Source organism: Sus scrofa, chromosome 16 (genome assembly GCF_054392235.1).
Source record: "Sus scrofa isolate SSC_HxYL_T2T_F1_AM1 chromosome 16, Sscrofa_HxYL_maternal_Yorkshire_Landrace_v2.0, whole genome shotgun sequence".
Lineage (NCBI taxonomy): Eukaryota > Metazoa > Chordata > Mammalia > Artiodactyla > Suidae > Sus > Sus scrofa.
This window is the reverse complement of record NC_139398.1, coordinates 13,066,499-13,086,154: the sequence shown is the minus strand read 5'-3', so window position 1 is coordinate 13,086,154 and position 19,656 is coordinate 13,066,499. Positions and strand designations below refer to the sequence as shown.

The 19,656-nt window shown below is 40.3% G+C and overlaps 1 protein-coding gene across 10 annotated transcripts in view; it reads left to right on the top strand.

Annotated features, from left to right (window-relative positions):
• Positions 1-19,656, top strand: part of CTNND2 (catenin delta 2) — a 1,014,682-nt gene that overhangs the window by 539,269 nt on the left and 455,757 nt on the right. For 7 of the 10 annotated variants that reach the window (XM_021076841.2, XM_021076845.2, XM_021076844.2 and 4 more), the window contains one exon: positions 7,353-7,525. The exons of the other annotated variants lie outside the window; for them this stretch is intronic. In XM_021076841.2, the coding sequence (XP_020932500.1) occupies positions 7,353-7,525 (173 nt within the window). The remainder of the gene's footprint in view (positions 1-7,352; positions 7,526-19,656) is intronic. 10 annotated transcript variants of the gene reach the window in all.

The window sequence follows — 19,656 nt, the reverse complement described above, 5'->3', positions numbered from 1 at the left end:
CACTGATAACTTGGATAACAACATCTCTGTTCTAAAATTGCATTTACATAAAACCAAACTTTGATCTTGGAAATTATTTAAAATCTAAGAAGATAGATGGGTCTGTTAGAGCCAGCGTGAAAATCAAGCCCAGATTCCCTTTCTAACCATGTCAGTTCCCACCACTGCCAATGATTCTGTAACTTAAAAATGAAGCTTGTCCTTCACCCAAACCTCAACTCCCCAAAAGCCATCCCCAGCTAATCATTCCTTTGGGAAGGACACAGGAGGGGAGTTTCTGCTTTCTCACACTCATTTAGTGCATATTTGTTGTGTTCTGGGACAGATGTTAACTGAAGCGGACCAAAAATTGCAATAAATCCCCTTAAAACCTGTAGAAACAGAAGGTGTGCACTTGGTCATGAGAGAGCTGTACTGTCCACCTGGTTTGCTAGAAAGGACTTACCTGGCACGTTGGGAGACTCCCCAGCACCTATTGCAGTGTCAGCAACGTCCTTCTAATGGTCAGCCGAAGAGTGTCAAGTCATTTGGGCTGTCCTTCCCTTCCTTTCTCCTTAGTTACCAAGTACCGATGAGCTTGTTTTTGTTTTTTTTGTTTGTTTGTTTGTTTTTTAAGGTCCTTAAATGCACACTTTATCTTCCTTCCTAATGTGACCCTATCCCAGTTGTAACTTCCTCTATTACTTCAGTTTCCTTTCTCTGCCCTCCAGGAAATCCTGGTCTCGAGTGTCTCCAAGTATCTAAACACAGAATCCTGCTGCCTTCACATAATATTCATCCTCTCTGCTTTTATCCTGTTACTCTCCTCCCAGAAAACCTCTTGCTTTGAAAGACTGGACATGTCTCTGTTGAAATTTCTCATAGTCTGCAGAGTGTTAAGGTAGCGTGATGGGGGTAGAATTAATTTTCCTGGGTAATTGGACATCAGAGCAGACTGCATAGAGGAGGTGACGTCTGAACAGCACTTGAGGTTTGCGAATGAATTTTGAGGTTGCCAGAGAAAGGAATTTCAGGCTAAGAGAGAAATTCTCCTTCCTCATCTCTCAGCTCTGACGCTTGTTTTGCTCTGGTTTTTAATTTCAAGCCATTGTAATGATCTGTGCCTCCTGTGTTTCCTTTGTAAAATGAAAGCTCACAGGGTGTTGAAAGAAAACACTGATCAATGGGACAAATTCCAATCAGGGTTTTAATTCTCAGACCATGTGGCTAAGTAATTAGATAATTAGATAATCATACTAATAACTGACATTTGTATAGCAGTTTATATTTTTCTAAGCACTTTCACATCTGTTATCTCATTAGGTCCTCAAATTTGCAGAGATTAAAATTTTGGGGAACAAATAACTAAGTATGGTGAGAACTCACACTCTGAAGCCAGACTGCCCTGCTTGCACCAGGCGCAGCAAGACTGCTGGGTGGTTTCAGTCAGTGGGACTCTCAGCTCTGTCTGCATCATTGGGGAAGATGGCACCTTCAAGGGATCTTGTTGGGACTCCAGGGTTAACAGATGCAAACTGCTCACGACAGTCTGTGGAACTTAGTAAGCACTCGGTAAAGGTGAGCTGGTGTTGCTCTCATCGTCAGCAGCCTCATCACCATCTCTGCTTTCAGAAACTTAAAGATGGGCTAGGATCCTTCAGGTCTCCTGGGTCCCAGACTTGGATTTTTTTTTCTCATCACACATTTCCTCCATTGGCATAACTGTGATATAAATAAAGACTCAGGGATGCCATTTTGTAGACCTCTGGGCTTTTATTATTGTAAAATATGCGATTTAAAGATTTACTGTATTCTGGGACCAATATTTGGCTAAAGCAGGCAAGAATTAGCAATTCTAGATAAAGCCTTCTTATTTATTTTCTATTTTTTATTATTGTTTTCTTTTTTTTGGCTGCACCCGTGGCATGTGGAAGTTCCTGGGTCAGCGATCGAATCCAAACTGCAGCTGTAACCTATGCCACAGCTGTGGCAACACCAGATCCTTAACCTGCTGCCCCACAGTGGGAACTCTGATGAAGTCTTTTAAAATCAGACCTGCACAGGGCACTCGACCCAATATTCTGTGATAACCTATATGGGAAAAGAACCTGAAAAAGAATGAACGTGTGTATGTGTATAACTGAATCACTTTGTTGTACAGCAGAAATTATTACAACATTGTAAGCCAACTATACTTCAATAAAACTTTACAAGAAAAAAATGTTTTTAAATCCCTGTAAAGGCCTATGATGTGCATATGATTATGAAAACTCTAAGATATCTAGTTAATTAAAGAAGAAATTAACTGTACATTTTAGTGTGAATGTTAATGTAACATTCAGTGAGTCTGAATTTTTATGCAAGAAATGAACACCTCGACCTTTCCATCTGCTGAGGTTGCCTTCTGTCCCACTCCTAGAGGACAGCAGGCTTTCCCAGCCAATACTTGGCATCTGTAAGGAGCGGTTCACTGGAGAAGCAGCACCCCTGTCTGAGGTGTGAAGATTTCTCCCGCATATAAATTGGCTTCTATTTAGGGAGAAAGTGTTCACCCTTAAAATGCTGATGTGGGCATGACTTAAATAGTACTTTGATGTTAAGCAGGATCAATTCCTGGAGTTGGAGAAGGAAGAAAGAATAGGGTCTCATCTTGTTTACATATCTCAGAATCATGACAAAGATACACGGATTTTTTTAAATCACTTTAAAAAAAATCTTTTTAGTGATATATAGTTGACTTACAGTATTATGTTAGTTTCAGGGGTACATCAAAGTGATCCAATTATATATATATAATGATCTTATTATATATACACATATATATATGTGTGTGTTTTATTTTTCAGAATGTTTTCCATTATAGGTTATTATAAGTTATTAAGTAGAGTTCCCTGTGCTATTCAGTAGGTCCTTGTTGGTTGTCTATTTTATATATAGTCATGCGTATCTATTAATCCCAACTTTCTAATGTATCACCCCCCCCTTCCCCTTGGTAACCATAAGTTTGTTTTCTGTGTCTGTGAGTCTATTTCTGTTTTATAATAAGGACATTCCTTCCCGCCCCCACACGTTGCTATGTGGTCTCTATCGGTTTATATATTTGAAAACATTGAGATTTTGGTATTATAGTTGAGATGCTTTTCCAGGGTCAGTGGCAGGTTCCATGTCCCTCAGCTCTGTAGTTCCCTTGGAATTTCTTCCCTTTGTCCAGTTGGAATGACCATGTCTTGGTCAGATCAAAGACACATACTCTCTCTCTCTTTTATTTAATACTCTCAAGTAATTTATTTTTAATTCAGTGAATTTTATTATATTCACAGTTGTACAATCATCATCACAACCTAATTTTAGAACATTTCCATCTCAAACTCCCAGTCCGCCTCTCCCTGCCCACCACCCTGTCCCCTTTGGTAACTATAAGTCTTTAAAGTCTGAGTCTGTTTCTGCTCTGCAAATAAATTTATTTGCATCCTTTTTTTAGATTCCACATATAAATGATATCATATGATGTTTGTCTCTCACTGTCTGACTAACTTCACTTAGTATAATCATTTCGAGGTCCATCCATGTTGCTGCAAATGCCATTATTTCATTCTTTTTTATGACTAATATTCCATTCCCACATCTTCTTTATCCATTCCTCTGTTTATGGACATCCAGATTGCTTCCATGTCTTGGCTATTGTATATAGTGCTGCAGTGAATATTGGATTGCATATATCTTTTCAAGTCATGTTTTTCTCTGGATAGATGCCCAGGAGTGGGCACATACTCTCTTGAGTTTTATCAATTTATTAGAAAACAGTTGCCACTCCTCTTCCACGACCCCAGGGCTGAGATATTTTGAACAGACGCCTGGGCTTAGCTTTGAGGATTGTCCCATGCTGGAGAAGGTGTGGAAAGGCCAAAGAAGTCTCTTTGACCCTTTAGGTCAATGTCCTGGAAGCATACATACCAGAGGGTGGCTTATGCTTTTGGTGACCTAATAGGACATTGCAATCTACTGTTATTCAAGTTTATCCTGGAGCAGTTAATTGCACCTAAGACAACATTCTATTTCCCCAGGTGGGATTTTGAGGACCAGTCTCTCCGCTTCCTCCAGCACCTCAAGAAGTCTTCTCCCATTGTCCCCATACCCCAGGGAATACATTTCATATCCTCAATGAAGCCAAATTTTACCTCTAGACCAAGTAAGACTTGATGGGAAGTCAAGAGTCCTTAAGAAAAAAATCATAATTTAAAGCCCAAGACTCTAAATGCTATTGAAATCTCTGGAGAATGTATTTTCTACCCCAGTGCACAGCCACGTTAATAAAGTTAATACTTATATGTAAATTTTACTTTTATTATAAAGTAATTAAGAATTTCCCCATCATTTTAACCTTTTTCATACGCTCATATATCTGTGCTCTCTAAAATTGGGCTGAATAACTGCCATTCATTTGAAACCAGGTGAGCAATGGAACACTCATTCTAAAATGCAATGCAGTGTTTTGGCTGTTGTCCACACTGCTTCGTCCTTGCCAGGTGATGTGTCAGTGTTGTAATATTATGATATATTGCTCATTGCTGCAATTACCTTTGTCAGAGTCCATCTAGGTTTCATGCCTGGGATGTGCGAACAGAGTAATGAGACAGAGAATCTTGGTTTGTTTTCCTTGAGTATTGATCAAATACATGGCTGATTGTATAAAAGATGAGCAGATTTGATTAGTTCATGATGTATATTTCAGGAGCACATAAATCATATGTTTAATTGAAATTGCTTTCCAAAGAAACTTTAAATTGCCACCTTCAGATTGGTGCCTTTGTAGGTTTCTGGAGATAATTTCATGAGTCTATTCAGAATTGACAACTTCGTTTGACTTTGCTAACTATATATGCAAGGAAGTTCATCAGGGCAAAGTCACACAGTCTTTTTAAAAGGCAAATAACCTGGACACACAACTCTTTGCTCTTTAGATTGTGAAATTATTTATAAGAATTACAGGGTTTTTTTTTTTTTTCATTTTATTTACATTTCCAAACGTCTGGGCACTGTTGCACCTTTTCAACTTTTATTGCCCTGGAGATGCATTATTGCGGAATAGGGGACATGGCCAGTGCAAGCCATTGTATTGGGGTAGACTATCCTGGAAGAAATAGCCAAAGGAAGTCTCAGTGGGAAACTGCCATTGTCAGGAAGAATGCTGACCACTAATTTTAAAGGCCCTCTGTTCTTCCACCATAGCTCACTTTCTTCCATCAAGCAATGAGCTTCAGGGGGGTAGGGACCAAGGAAAAAGCCCTTGGCTACAATCCATCACTGTCTGCCCAGTACCTACCTCGCCCTCCTCCTCTCTGCAGTTAGTTCTCATCTGCCTCTGCCCCATCACCAATCCCACTTCTCCAGGCTCTCCCATATCTCAGCCTGCCCATCTCCTGGGCTCAGAGAGCACCCTATGACTCCATCTCCGTGCCTGACAGTTTTGACAACAGCAGTATGTTCCTGGTGTCCAGAATTAACCTCTGAATGCACTCCCCATCATATTTCTGGTGATTAGCCCTATAATACCATCAGTATGGATTAGATGATTTTTTTTACAAGCTATTGCAAACTTTGCCATCTGGTATACATTACTTTCTTGTGACTCTGTTTTCTAAATTACAGGAAAAGGGATTACAATTGTACTTTTGTTATGTCCTTCATGATGAAATTGGGACAGGATAGAAAAAGTCATATGTCCTTGCTTGAATTTTTTCCAGAAACTGCATAGATTCCAAAATACTAAGTCTTACCTGTATTAGCTAATCAGCTTATTATTCAATATCTGCTGATGAAAAACTAGTTTTACATTGTTTAGAAAGTTCCATCAGGGGAGTTCCTGGTGTGGCTTAGCAGGTTAAGAATCTAACAATATCCATGAAGCTGTGGGTTTGATCCCTGGCCTCACTCAGTGGGTCAAGGATCCAGTATTGCCACAAGCTGCTGTGTAGGTCGCAGATGCGTCTCGGATCCAGCCTTGCTGTGGATGTAGGCCGGTAGCTGCAACTCCAATTCAACCCCTAGCCCCAGAACTTCCATGTGTTGCAGGTACAGCCCTAAAAAGACCAAAAAAAGAAAAACGAAAAAAGAAAGTTCCATCAAGGAATTAGAGGGAAGGAGAAGGTTTTAAATGCAAAGGTTGTGCTAACCAATGCTTTCTAAGAGAAGACATTATTTTCCCAAAAAAAAAAAAAAAAATGGCCCATGTTATGTCAGATCTGCAGTCTCATTTGAAATAAAAAGCCATCCTTAAAAAGAAAGAAAAAGGAACTTGAAATCTGCTTACATTTACTAGAAATGATACTATTCTCTAAACCAGTCAGAAAGGGAGATGGGATAACAATTATACCATAAGCCATGTGTATATAGTTACCCTCCATCAAACAAGAAGTGATTTTGTACTATGGTTAAGATAACATGAGAACACTCTTGTTGCCAGGTTCCCCCCCCCCACTCCCAAATGAGCTCAATCCCCTCTCAAACACGCCATAGAAAATCATAGTACACTTACTCTCCTCTGTACTTCTTTTAATTCCCCAGGTGAGTATGAAATTTGGTTAAAGAAAATTTGCTTACAGAAGAAATGGGCTAACTGTTGCAAAAATTCCATCTAAAAAGGAAGTGGAATAAACCACATTTTCTCATACAAAATATTATTAAATAATAAGGCCAGGAACTGCTCTTCCTTCCTCCATCACTTGTAGTATCAGCCACATTAGTGGCACTGATATAAACACTGTATTTTTTCTTTGTTCTCCTACTGTGCATCACTGTGATGACAGAGATAACTAGCCATCAGAGATCATATGAAATCAGGTTGAATTTTTCATTGTAAGAGAGATATTAATATTTTAAACACTGTCTACCCTTCAGGCATTGAGGTATTTCATAACTATTTATACAATAGAATTTGTCACAGATTGGAAGGTTTCAAGTGTTTCAGCATCCTGATAATTAAGTAGGAGATATAATTATATTAACGCAATTAACATATACCAGAAGGTGGACTTTTAAATTATTTCAAATGTTTCCGATATTGGCTGATCCAAAAATAACTACTTTATTAACTAATTTGTCTCATAAGAAAAATCTCTATGTAGGTCAGGATGAGATCATTTGGAAAAAAAAAAATCTGCTCTTTGGAGAACTTTTAAACCACAAAAAAAAAAAAAAAATCTCATTTGAGAGCTGGAGTCAAATTATATGGTCATTTTAGTTCTCAGAATTCAAAGCATAGATGGCTGGAATCATGTGCGTGTGATAATTCTAGGCTACTCTCAATAAATAATACATGTCATTTCTGCTTCACTGAGGCTGTCACTTACTGCTCTAAATGACTTTCAATGCAGGGCCCAGCCTGCTCTCCCAGAGTGCACTTCAGCTCAATTCCAAACCTGAAGGGTCCTTCCAGTATCCAGCCAGCTACCATAGCAACCAGACCCTGGCCCTGGGTGAGACCGCCCCGGCGCAGCTCCCCGCCCGCAGCACACAAGCCCGAGGTGCGGGCCAGAGTTTCAGCCAGGTACGTTGGGTATGGGGCCCTCTGCTGTGTTGGTCCTTGGGCTCCAAGGGGCCAGAGGGGAAGCAGGGCTGTGAAATGGCCATAGTGCCTCCTGCCTTTTTTAGGAGTACCCTACAACTTTGGAGAGATGGCCTCAGGGCTGTGAGTGAAGGAAATGAATAATACAGTATGATTATAGAGTAACTCTGAATTGCAAAATACTTCCTGCAGGAATGCCTGTGAATGGCCCATTCTCCATCTCCTTTATATGTACTTACCTGCATTAATATGCAAATGGGTGTCTAGTTACTATTTCTGTGTCAATAAGTAACGTAAGTATGACATACATTCTGAGTTTGTGGAGGACACCTGGAACACATTTTTTTCTCCTTAAAAAAGCGTGAAATTATTCTTTGACTTTAATCGTATAGAGGAACGTAGTATGAATGCATCATCACATATCCAGAACAGTTCTGAAGATAATTGTGACTAGTGTAAGAATAGTTATGCTTTGCCAAGACTGATTTTGAAATGTGCCCTTGATTGTTTCCTTAAGATGTGTACTTGTTCTTATAGTTTCTATGTACACATTTATTAGCTGCAGTTAAAATCAGCTCTTGCTAGAAAGAAGCGGCTACCCGCCCAAATTTTTTTTCAAGAAATATATAAATGTTGTAATGTGTGTATATACATATACCACACTAATACTTCAGTTTTGATAATTTTGGGGTTCAGACTATATTTAATCAACCCACCAGAGTTAGTATATTGGAGGGCTATTTTGTTTTAAGTTATTTTATATTTATTTTCAGTATAAAAGTTCAGGAGACCCCTTTAATCTCTGTGCATTCATTCTTGGAATGACAAACCCACAACCCCCAAAGCACCCCCCTACACCAATGAGCTTAATTCATCCTTTCCGCATTCATTGGACAGTGCCTCTGCCAGAAACCCTTCCCCGGCCACACTGCCTATGCCGGGCTCCTGTAACAATCAGATTCCTCTCAGTCACCAATTTATGGTTATTATTCATCCATGTGTCTTTCCAGCTAAACTAAAAGCTACTTGAGGGCCAGGGTCCTTTTTTATCTTTCACCACCAGCCCCTAGCCATCCACATTGACCCCCAAGAAATGTCTGCAGACGAAGAGGAGGCAGGGCAAGTTAAAATGGCATAATACGGACACCATGAGATTTTATTTTTTTAAGGTGATGTGGACATTGATGAAGCATAAGCTGAGAAGTTTCAGTGCATTTCAACTATTAACATTAAATTATTGTCCCAGGAATCTGCTAAAAATATGATCGCCTTTTTCAGGCAAAACCCTTGTCCCTCAGTGGCTTTGTAACTTTTACCTTGTGATGCCAAGGTTATATGGACAAAGGGAATGTCAAATAAAACATTCTTCTGAGATGGGTTTGTCCCTCCGTGGTGGTCCAGTGAGTGACCTCAGGTCAGGAGTTGTCCCCCTTTGGATGGAGAGCTGGAGGTGTGTGGTGCTTGAGGGTTGGGACCACCCGGTCATTGAGTCCAGGTCTATGCATGCACACTAACCCTGGAACGGGGCTGTTTCCCAGCTCCTGGATCACTGCCCTTTAAAAGCACTGGTTTGTCCTACCTCACTTACAGAAATATGATAGCACGCAGGAGGGAATGTCTACAAAAAAAAATGTTTTTAATTTATTAGAAACAATTATTTTATATACATGCACTTATCACATATACAAAATAGTCTTTATTATATGCTCATTTAAGAACATTATATATTTGAAATATTGAGTGATGTTATTAGCACTTGTTAGCTTTTTAAATCTAATTTTATTTTTAGTAAAAGATGAAATGGAAGCTATACGATTTCTTTCTCTAGGTATATATTTCTTTTTTCTCTCAAAATTATCCCATTCTTGAAAGGAACTGTTTTTCATCTTCCCATCTTTATGACTCTCTTTGACCATGATAACACTGATTGTGGTGGAATATGTGTAATTTTGAATTCTTTGGAAGCAAACAAGTGGATTACAGCACCCACCACCACTTTTTTTAACCCTATATCTGTTCACACTTCTAGGCCCAAGCGTCTAGAAATACTCAGAAATAAGAAATATTTTATACTCAAATTAACCTGTGCAAGCTATGAATTTAGCTTTTACTCATTTTCCAGAACTTCTAAGACATGTAGCTAGTAAAACAGTGAAATTCTACCTTTTAAAATTAAAAATTTTTATCTTGAACTCATTTAATACTCATGCTTGGCCTCTTCTCATAAATATCTAAGACCCCCGTAATCTGAATTGAAAACACTGTCAAATTTAAAAAAAATCAGATTTCCCATAGCTGATCAGCAAGGAAAATGAAATTGTGTCAATTGAAAAGGGATTTAATCTATCAACTTAGTCTGTGAGCATCTTGTAAGCTCCATTCACACATAGCTATGTAAGGACTAGCTATTAAATCAAAGCTTTCTTACTTATAAAATTAAAAAATAGTTATCATTTATTGAACATCCAGAAGTAATGTTTTACACACATCATTTTATTTAATCCCCACAACCTGGCTGTATTGCCATTTACATGTTAAAGATGCACAAACTCAAACTCACCACTTTTAGAGATGTTGTCAGGTACTATTTTAAGGCAGCAGCAATAAGAATAGAAGAATCTTTCCTGAATTGGAGTCTGATCCTTTCCAGAGTGTTTCATAGGTTTCCTTTTATATACTGACTGTTTCAATTAAATACACCTACAACTTGAACCTATTAAGAGCCTTACTCATGTGGACAAGCAATATGGGGGGATTTATCTGCTTCCATGGTGTTGGAGTTCCACTTGTTGCAGTTGATTCTAGCATCTTCCAGTTGTCACAGGTGTAAAATAGCAGAAACTCAAAGGATAGGATGGGGCCTCACACTGAAAGTCTGCTTTAAAGTTTAATCAAAAATGTACATTGTAAACATATTAAAGCTATACATCCAAAGGCACCTATGAATGTGCACGTTCAAGGTGAAGACAGGTTTGAGCCAAAAGTTACTGGCATACACTCATTGAGCTGACAGGTGGGTGCTTGAAGTCTGAATAGTCAAACCAGGGGGCGTTCTAATCCACTGGATTAACAGGAGGCAGGCTGTTGGTGGATACTTGAGTCCTATTTATTTTAGCTAAATGGCAGATCTGGGTATCCTGATTCACTTTTAGCTTGTATATACTGCAGTATGAAAGGCGTGTTTTATTGTGGCTTCAAAATCGTGTCAGAGAAACGCCTAATAAGAAACCCAGTATTTTTACTCAGCACTTAGTGTTAGACCCTTGAATATCTGGAAGCCATATCCCATCCCCATAGCATCTCCTTTGTTCACATCATCCTGGGAATCCCTCTATTCCAATGATTTGGCAGAGCCTGTGATACATTCTTTGCAATATTCTGAATGGCATTCAAGCTCATTCCTTCAAGACTATAATAATTTTTAGAATATCCTGTAATCATCAAGTTCCAAAAAGGTCAGTAAAATTCAAATAATGGGTAACAGATGCCAGAATGAGTGAATAAGGTCAGTCATCAAGTAGCACAAAAACAATTCATTTTTTTGATCTTAAAAAACAGTGTGATTTTAAAGTAAAGCAAAAGATTTTCTATCATGCTCATAAATCATGTCAGAATATAATTTCAAAGGAGTGTTCATAAGTGTTCAAAGATTCTAATTTCAAAAGAAGGCTGGTTTATTCAACATCATAAGTGTTTGTTGGGTGATCATCATCAGGCTGTATGCCAGGCCCTGGTATGGTGCCTGCATTGCCCCATCATTTGCACCTGAAGGATGTGAGCCACAGAAATTGCCATAAATATTAGTTCTCTGGCATCACCATAACTAAAATCCTTGAAAGTTTTCTCTCCAGACTCTAAGATGAGTTCGTGGGACTGGGCTGGAGAAGAGAGCCTAAGATCCTTCCCATCAGATCCCAAGGCCTTTGCAAAAAGTGAGCTGATTCATAGCAGATTCTTTTAACCATCTCTGGCACACTGCTCAGCCACCCTTCAGGCTCCCCGCCCCAGCCTCTAAACAGGCTATGCAGACAACCCTTCCATACCCCTCTTCCTCCTTCAAGCCAGCCTTGGCCTCTGTGTGGCTCTTGTGAGGTGCCCCATTCAAAACAGAGCTGCTCTTCCAGTGGCTTTGCTGTATCTTCAGGCTATTCTTTAATGCCTTCAAGGTGTCACTCAGGCTTTTACTATATGCTGGGAGCTGTTATATGTGCTTGGGATGGAGATGTTGAGAGAACAGGTGAGGTCTCTGTCCTGAAGGAACTCATTTTCTAGCAGTAGCGATGGGCACTCAGAAAATCAACACAGGGAAGAAGTAAGTTGCAGCGTTTGGTAGAAGGTGAGGAATGCTGTGAGGAGAAAATGCGTGTAGATGAGGATGAACAGGACCCAGAGTCCAGGTTGGGGTGTGACCCGTGGGACCTCGTGGACTGGGGGATGTGACATGATGCTTGGCAAAGACATGGAGAGGAGGGGAAGCTGTTGGCCATCTGGGGGGACAGCAAGGCAGCGGCTCCTGGTTGAGGTGGCCTGGTGTGCTGGCAGGACAGCAAAGAGGCCCAGGTGTCCAGAGTGGGGAGCGGGGATTTGCAAACGGAAGGAAGACCAAGGTGACCCTCATGAGGTTCTTGTCTTTTACATGGAGTGAAATGGGGAGCTGGTAGCGAATTTTGAGCATAGCCACAACAGGGCCTGTCATTTCATGTATAACACCCTCTAGAGAGTTGCATCTCAGTCTCTTCCTTCCTATCAGATGGCCTTGTTGCAAGAGTGGAAACCACATCGTACAGTTAATCTTCATATCTGACTGCCCCAGAGCTCACAAAGTGTTCATCATGTTCCTCAAACCCCAGCCTTCTTCTTTCTAATCTTCTGGCAAAGGCTGTGGGTGGTGAGAGTAAGAGGCTGGGTCTTTTTCAGGTTTTCCCCGCTTCAACTCCCATCCAGTTTCCTCTAGATTATATGCAATGCTGAATATAAAACTTCCGGCACAGAAGATTCACTCCAAAGACATCAGTTTCTCCCCATGTCCAAACACAAAGTAGTCTCATCAAGTATTTTGTTCCTCAAACAGACAAAAGAAATAAGAAATAGGAAAGTATACACCTATTTGTGCCCAGAACACTGGCAAAGAAGTACAGGAACCTAAAGATTTTAAAACCACTTTGATGCAGTACGGAAGTGAGCCTTTGCACATTCAGAATCTTAGGAACTGTCTGCTTACTGCAGTAAATTAAGGATTGTCTGATAGTTCTGCAAAATAAAACTTGAACAGTAATGGATACTCTAAAAAAGCGGTAGGGTTTCCAAGAAGCACATTGCCATTTATTTTTGATCTGGCTTGTCTTTTTAATGTTGCACAGACTTTTATGTATTAAATGTCCTCATTGGGTGGGGTAGCACAGTTGTAAAGACACCATCTGCTCAATTCTGCCAGAGGCCAATGTGTTCTTTGAGTTTGGAGTCTTGCTTCTTGGTACTTTCATGCCAGGTAGATGTGAAGGGCAAGGGGATGGAGAACTCTGCACATGGTGGTGTGATGGACACAGAGACCCACAAAGGATGAGCCACTCCCCCAACAAACACCTGCTTCCTGATTGTTGACTGAGAAAGGTTATCCAGGCAGCTAGTGTGACACCACTCCAGTTTGCTGAATTATGAAAGTAGTTGCTGTTCCATGGCACCTGTAAGGAGAAAGGCCAGCAGAAAACTTGGAAAACACAAAGTTGCTGAGATGGGTTTAGTGTAGAGTATATACATGTTGCTGCATTTAGAGGAGAAATCATGCCATTTGGTATGCTTTCTCTGGCATACCTGGGGGAAACTGACAGTCTATTTATTTTTTAAGATAATTTCCAGATGATGGATGACCTATTGGACATTCTTTCTCTTTGCTCTGCTTTAAAATCTTCTCCCTTTATATTCTCCTTCCAGTAAAAATACATTTAATCTGGCTTCAATAATTGAAACATTTCTCATTGCAGGAGGGTATGTACATGTTTTACTAGATCGTCTCTTCTTCAGAGCAAGTATTTGGGTTATTAAAGTTAGATTAAATGAGCCTCTTGTTAAAATCAAAGTTTTATGTAGCATATTTTTGCCCAGGCTCAAGTTTTTTTGTTTTTTTGGTTTGATTATTTTTATGGCCACACCTGCGGCCTATGGAAGTTTCTGGGCTAGGAGTTGGATCAGAGCTGCAGCTGCAGGCCTCTGCCACAGCCACAGCAACACCAGATCCCAGCAGCATCTTCAGCCTACACCAAGCTTGGGGCAACGCCGGATCTGTAATCCACTGAGTGAGGCCAGGGATCAAACCTGCATCCTCACAGATGCTATGTCAGGTTCTTAACCCACTGAGCCACCGTGGGAACTCCAAGGCTAATGTTTTTTAGGAAGAGTTGCCATTAAGAAATCCCTCTTTAAGATAAATTTATAGAAGACATTTATCTCATTGTTGTACTTTTTCTTCCCTATTTCCTTCCCACTGGTAGACCATAGAAGTGGTCACATAAAATATTTTTGAGGATCTTTCTTGGTAATAACCCTAATAATACTTTAATTAAAGGGAGGTCAGAGGGCGGGAGAAATAAATACCCAGGGTGCAAAAACCTGCCTACTCAGTTTATACTAGCGGCTTAGAAGCCATGGGCAGTGCATCTGATACCTCCTCCTCCTTCTCCCTGCCTGAAGTGACAGGGACAGTGTGGTTTGCAAGATCCTCTCTTGCTCTCTTTTTCTCCCTCTCCATTCCTCCCTTTCACCATCCCTCCCTCCTGATCCTCTGTAATTTGGGGACCCTCATTCAAAGAGAAAGAATTAAGAGCGGTCCCCATTCTTATCTCAAAAATTATAACTCTTGGAGTTCTGTAGCGCAGAGGGTTAAGGATCTGGCATTGTCACTGCTGTGGCGTGGGTTTCATCCCTGGCCTGGGAACATCCGCATGCCACAGGCACAGCTAAAACCAAATTATAACTCTTATTTACATAAGATTTTCTTATCTAAGGAAGGAGGGTTTTGTTTTTTGTTTTTTTTTTTCTTCAAGTGCCTTCATTTTTCAATTACTCAAGTTTAATTTGCTCTGGGCACCACCTTTCAATGTTAGTGTGACGTCACCACCGGGTAAACCCAGCCTTCCTTTCCTCACCTCATCCCAGCGGTGATGACTTCAGGGATGGTGTGTGAATCCTGCACAGAAGCTGTCTCTTCATTTTACATTTCATCTTAGTTTTTACCAAAGCCAGCTCTCCTCAAAGGAATTGCTAAACAAGGCACTTAATGGTTTTATTTGACTATTTCCAAAATCAGATCTTTTTCACAACATCAGGATTTTTGATCTTGGGAATTATTTTAAGGAATGGCTTTTCTTCTGAAGACAATTTCAAAAGAGAAGTTAGAAAGGTTTGGAGAGCCACGGTAATAGTGTTCAAGCAAGTTTATTTCATTCTGGGGGCTACAAGGGCACAAAATTAGTTGGGAGTATAGATTCATTTTATTTCACGATACTGCAGGAACATTTCATATAATACCAAAATAAGACTCTTGCTTTTTTGACTTGGTGCCTCCTTCTCATTTCCAAGTTGTGAGAGTAAATGGCTTGTCTGTCTTCCTGTGCAAGCCTAGGACCCTGGGCCAGCTTTCCCAAGAAAATTCAACACATCAGACATTTTAATCACCAGCACATAGCTGACTTTACTAAACCACGTTAGCAGATCATTCATTCTGGTTTAGCAAAGGATTTCTTCAAAGATGTCCTCTTAAAGCCATGGCCTCTTCTTGTGTTTGCAAAAGTTATTCAGACTTTTTAACTCCTTGAAAGAATGTTCTGCAGTCATTGCTTTTATTTTCTCACCACTTCCTCCTCTCTGCCTTTGCATTCCTTCAAACACCAGCCCAACTCATTCCCACCAAACCCAATGCCATATTCACAAGTTTGGGCTCTTCGGTGGCTCTGGCCCTGATGCCTCTGCCTGCCTTTGAAACATATTCTCCATCTTGGCCTATTGGGACCCTGTCTTTACCCAAGAGCACCACTCCCGGCAGAGACCTTAGACATCATGGCTAAGGTTACCTGCCAGAGTGAGAAACCATGAGTTATTAGGTTCATGAGTCTGATGATGATCCCAGGAAAATGAAAAGCGATGAATAAGGCTCCTGGGGGAGCAGGTTGCTGATCCCAAGTCATTCGGCTCCCATCTGCAAAGCCACAAAACAGAGGCTCCAGGTTCCCATTCCTGACTTTGTCGGCCTGGCTGCCTGGCATTCTGGGCAGTTATTCCTCCTGACCCTGAGTTAGGGGCCTCACTGACAATTCCAGGAAACTTGGCAGGTCTAAATGCATCTTCAACTAGGACTGCCTGTAAATCATAGGCCTGCTTTATAAAATGCGGTTTTGCTCAGTGACACTGCTTACTCATGATCTGAAGTCAAGATTCCTCAGAGGATTCAAGCTGTCAAGTCCTTTGTTAGCTGGCTGTAAGCATTGAGTTTTTGTTTTGATGTTTTTGCACTGCCAAATCCTCAGAGAATGAGGATGAAATAAGTTTCCAAGTTTGGAGAATTTTCCCACCGTATCACCCTTACGCCATCTCTACACCCCTAGGAACAGCCTGAAAAGATCAAGAAAGAGATATGCTCCATATTGAGGCCGATGTCATGTTCTGGTCCAAGAGCGCCATATTGGTGGGGGCGGGGGGCCTAGAACTTCCCAATTAAAAAAAGTCACAGTTGTGAGCCAGATAGTATTTTGTAACAAAAATATAGCAATTTTAGAACTTCAAAATAATGTCGAGATGAAATACTCCACACAAGAAGAGGATTGCAGAGAGAATTCCGAGAATACTTTTCACCTCTTCTTGATGGTTTATTGACTTAATTTAAGGCACGAAATCTGAGTACTCTGGTTAATGAGAATAATGTATATAATGTCTAAATTCCCTTTCAGTGTTCTTTCTACTACACTTTAAAAATATATCCTCCCCTTAGACACTCCTGTAAAATAGGTATAAATCCATTCCATTTTTACACAAAGGATTCAGTGTACCAAGTTTATACATACATAAACATTAATACAAAAAGCACAACTGTAGTGTATCCTTAATCTGACCTCTCTGAAACATGTGTAAACTTCAGTGCAGATGAAATAATTCCTCTTGCAAAAGAGCTCTGATGAGTTACATGTATTGTTCACGTCTCATTGAAAAAAAACCCTACGACCTTACTTTTTAACTTGAGGTGTAATATACACAAAGTATCCATAGGAGTTAGACGTAATGTTTATTTTTCTCTTCATGACCTTCCCATAATGAGAAGCAAGAATGGAACAACATTTCATATGCACCAAATTCTGCCTATTGGAAGCTACTTAATCAGAGCATCTTCTTAACAATGATATATTTTCTTGTCACTTTCACATAGATGGCTTCCCCTTTTGGAGGGGGTGGCAAAGACAAAGTAGTCCCTTTGGGTTGAGATGGATCCCAAGAGCTATGAATAAAGACATCAGCAGGAACTTCCCTGGTCATCAGCCAAAACTCTGTGATCCAGTCAGTATTAGGGCTTGGTCATCTCCAAATATTTCAAAAACAAAGTTTTTTCGTCTTTTTAGGGCCGCATCCCTGGTATATGGAAGTTCCCAGGCTAGGGGTCGAATCAGAGCTGTAGCTGCTGGCTTACACCACAGCCACAGCAACACCAGATCCAAGCCGCGTCTGCAACCTACACCACAGCTCATGGCAATGCTAGATCCTTAACCCACTGAGCAAGGCCAGGGTCGAACCCCTCAACCTCATGGTTCCTAGTCTGATTCGTTTGTGCTGCACTATGACAGGAACCCCTCAAAAAATGTTTTTATATCATCACTTTTTAGGGTTTCATCATCAATTTAAAAAGATTCCGATTCTCTTTGCTTGTACACACCTATTTCCAAATATCCCTAGGAAAGAATATAGTAATCATTAGTTTTTAAAAAAGTTTTGAAACTTTAAAACTGAATTTACAGTCTTATTTATAGTGCTAAAATACTTTTAAGGTTGAACTGACTTCCCTGACAGCTATAGCATATATAACACAAATGCTATATGTGATGAAATGTGCTTGTATCATTTTTAATCCAATGACCTAGGCAGTCATAAACCATCACCTGAATTTTGCAGCTCTCTTAAAATGTAGCCCTAGTGAAGAGTTGCTAAATGAAATTACTCATGGTACAAAACATAAACCCAAGAATGGAAGCAAGCTCCCAAAAGATGGATGCTTAAGAACGGATTTTTCAGTCTAGCCAAAGAACCATTCCTAGGCACTTAGGGTCATGTAGGTTATTGCAATGGAGTATAATATCCCTGAATTGTTTATTAAAAACTGCAAAAGGACTTATATAATTGTGCAATTCAGTAAGGTAGCCGCTAGACACATTTGACTATTTAAATTCAAATTCAAATTTAATGTGTGTTAAAATGCAATGCATGTGTCTAGTGGCTACCATATTGGACAGTACAGGTATAGAAAATTTCCAACATAGACAATGCCCATCTTAAAATGTACATAAAACCTTATCATTTATGTTTTCTTTTAATCATGTTAAAAAAAAAAGTTACTGGCAACATTTCACCAAGATCCTACAGTATTTGAAAAACTTTTTGAATTGGCTGCAATAGCCTGTCAAATACCTGGAACTAGTGTGGCAGTTCTTAAAACTTTTACAGATTTGAGGGCCATTTAAGAAACCTTATGAATCATATTCAGCAGACTTAGCGCTTCTGCAACTGGAAGTTCCAGCAGATTAAAAGGAAAATGAGGAGTTCTCGTTGTGGCTCAGTGGGCTAAGAACTCAACTAGTGTCCATGAGGATGTGGGTTCAATCCCTGGCCTTTCTCAGTGGGTTTAGCATCTGCTGTTGCCGTAAGCTGCAGGATAGTTCACAGAGGCAGCTCAGATCCTGTGTTGCTGCGGCTGTGGTATAGGCCTGCGCTGCAGCTCTGGTTCAACCCCTAGCCCGGGAACTTCCACATGTCACAGGTGTGGCCCTAAACAGAAAAAGGAAAAGGCAAAAAAAGGAAAATGAAATAAATGAAGTATTTGCAAAGTTTATTCAAGGTTTCCCTAGGATCCGTGTTACTCTGATACTTAACTACTAGAACACTACATAATGTTGTTTTAATTTATATTGATATGCTTTAGTATATATTTTATTAAAAATATGCTACATGGTGATCGCATCTTTAATGTTATATAGGGTTATTATTAATGTTATGTATACAAGACATAACAAAAAATATTCATTCTAAGCAAGGGACTCTCCTTAGACCCTTTAGGGTTCTTTCTCCTCCTCACAACCCCATGGGAAGGGTTTACAGAAATTCCCTTTGGAGGCTTTTCTGTCACTTGCCAGCTGGGTTCCGTACAGCAGAATGTTTCTCAGGCCCTAGGAGAGGTTCTGAAAAAAAGTAAAGACAGACGGTCACTATCTGCAGTTTAGCATTAGTTCTAGACCAGCAGCATCACCCCCCACTCCGGGAGACTGTTAGAAACGCAGACCCTCGGGCCCACTTCAGAGCCCTGGATCACGATCTCTCCTAGATCAGAGGCTGGCAAACTTTAAAGGGGCATCATAATCGCCTTGAGAACTTGCTAAAACCCACATCCCTGGGCGCCTCCTCCAAGTTTCCTACAGGGTGATGCTAATGCTGCTTAGAATGCTGGCTGCTGGAATGGGGGCTGCACTTGTAAAACCACAGGGCTCTGGGGATGACTTGTTCTCCTACTCATTTGGCCATTGGAGTCACCTGTGAGCCTCCAGACAGCATGCTGTTTGAATTCCTCTTCCAGAGATCCTGAATTAAGTAGCTAGTGGATACAGCCTGGGCAACAGATTTTTTTTTTTTTTTCAAAAACTACCCTGGCAATTATAATATGCAGCCAAGTTTGAGAAGCCCAGTCTTTATATTTCATACTAAGTACTTCTACTGGGAGGGAGGCATGCTTGTTTGTAAGCAGCACCCCCATGACTCCAGATGATGGATGCTGTACTATCTTTGGGGTCTAGTTGAGTATATTAGCTCTGTGGAGTTAGTCATGGAAACCCTCACGCCAAAGCCTTGGGACCAGCTTTATTAACCAT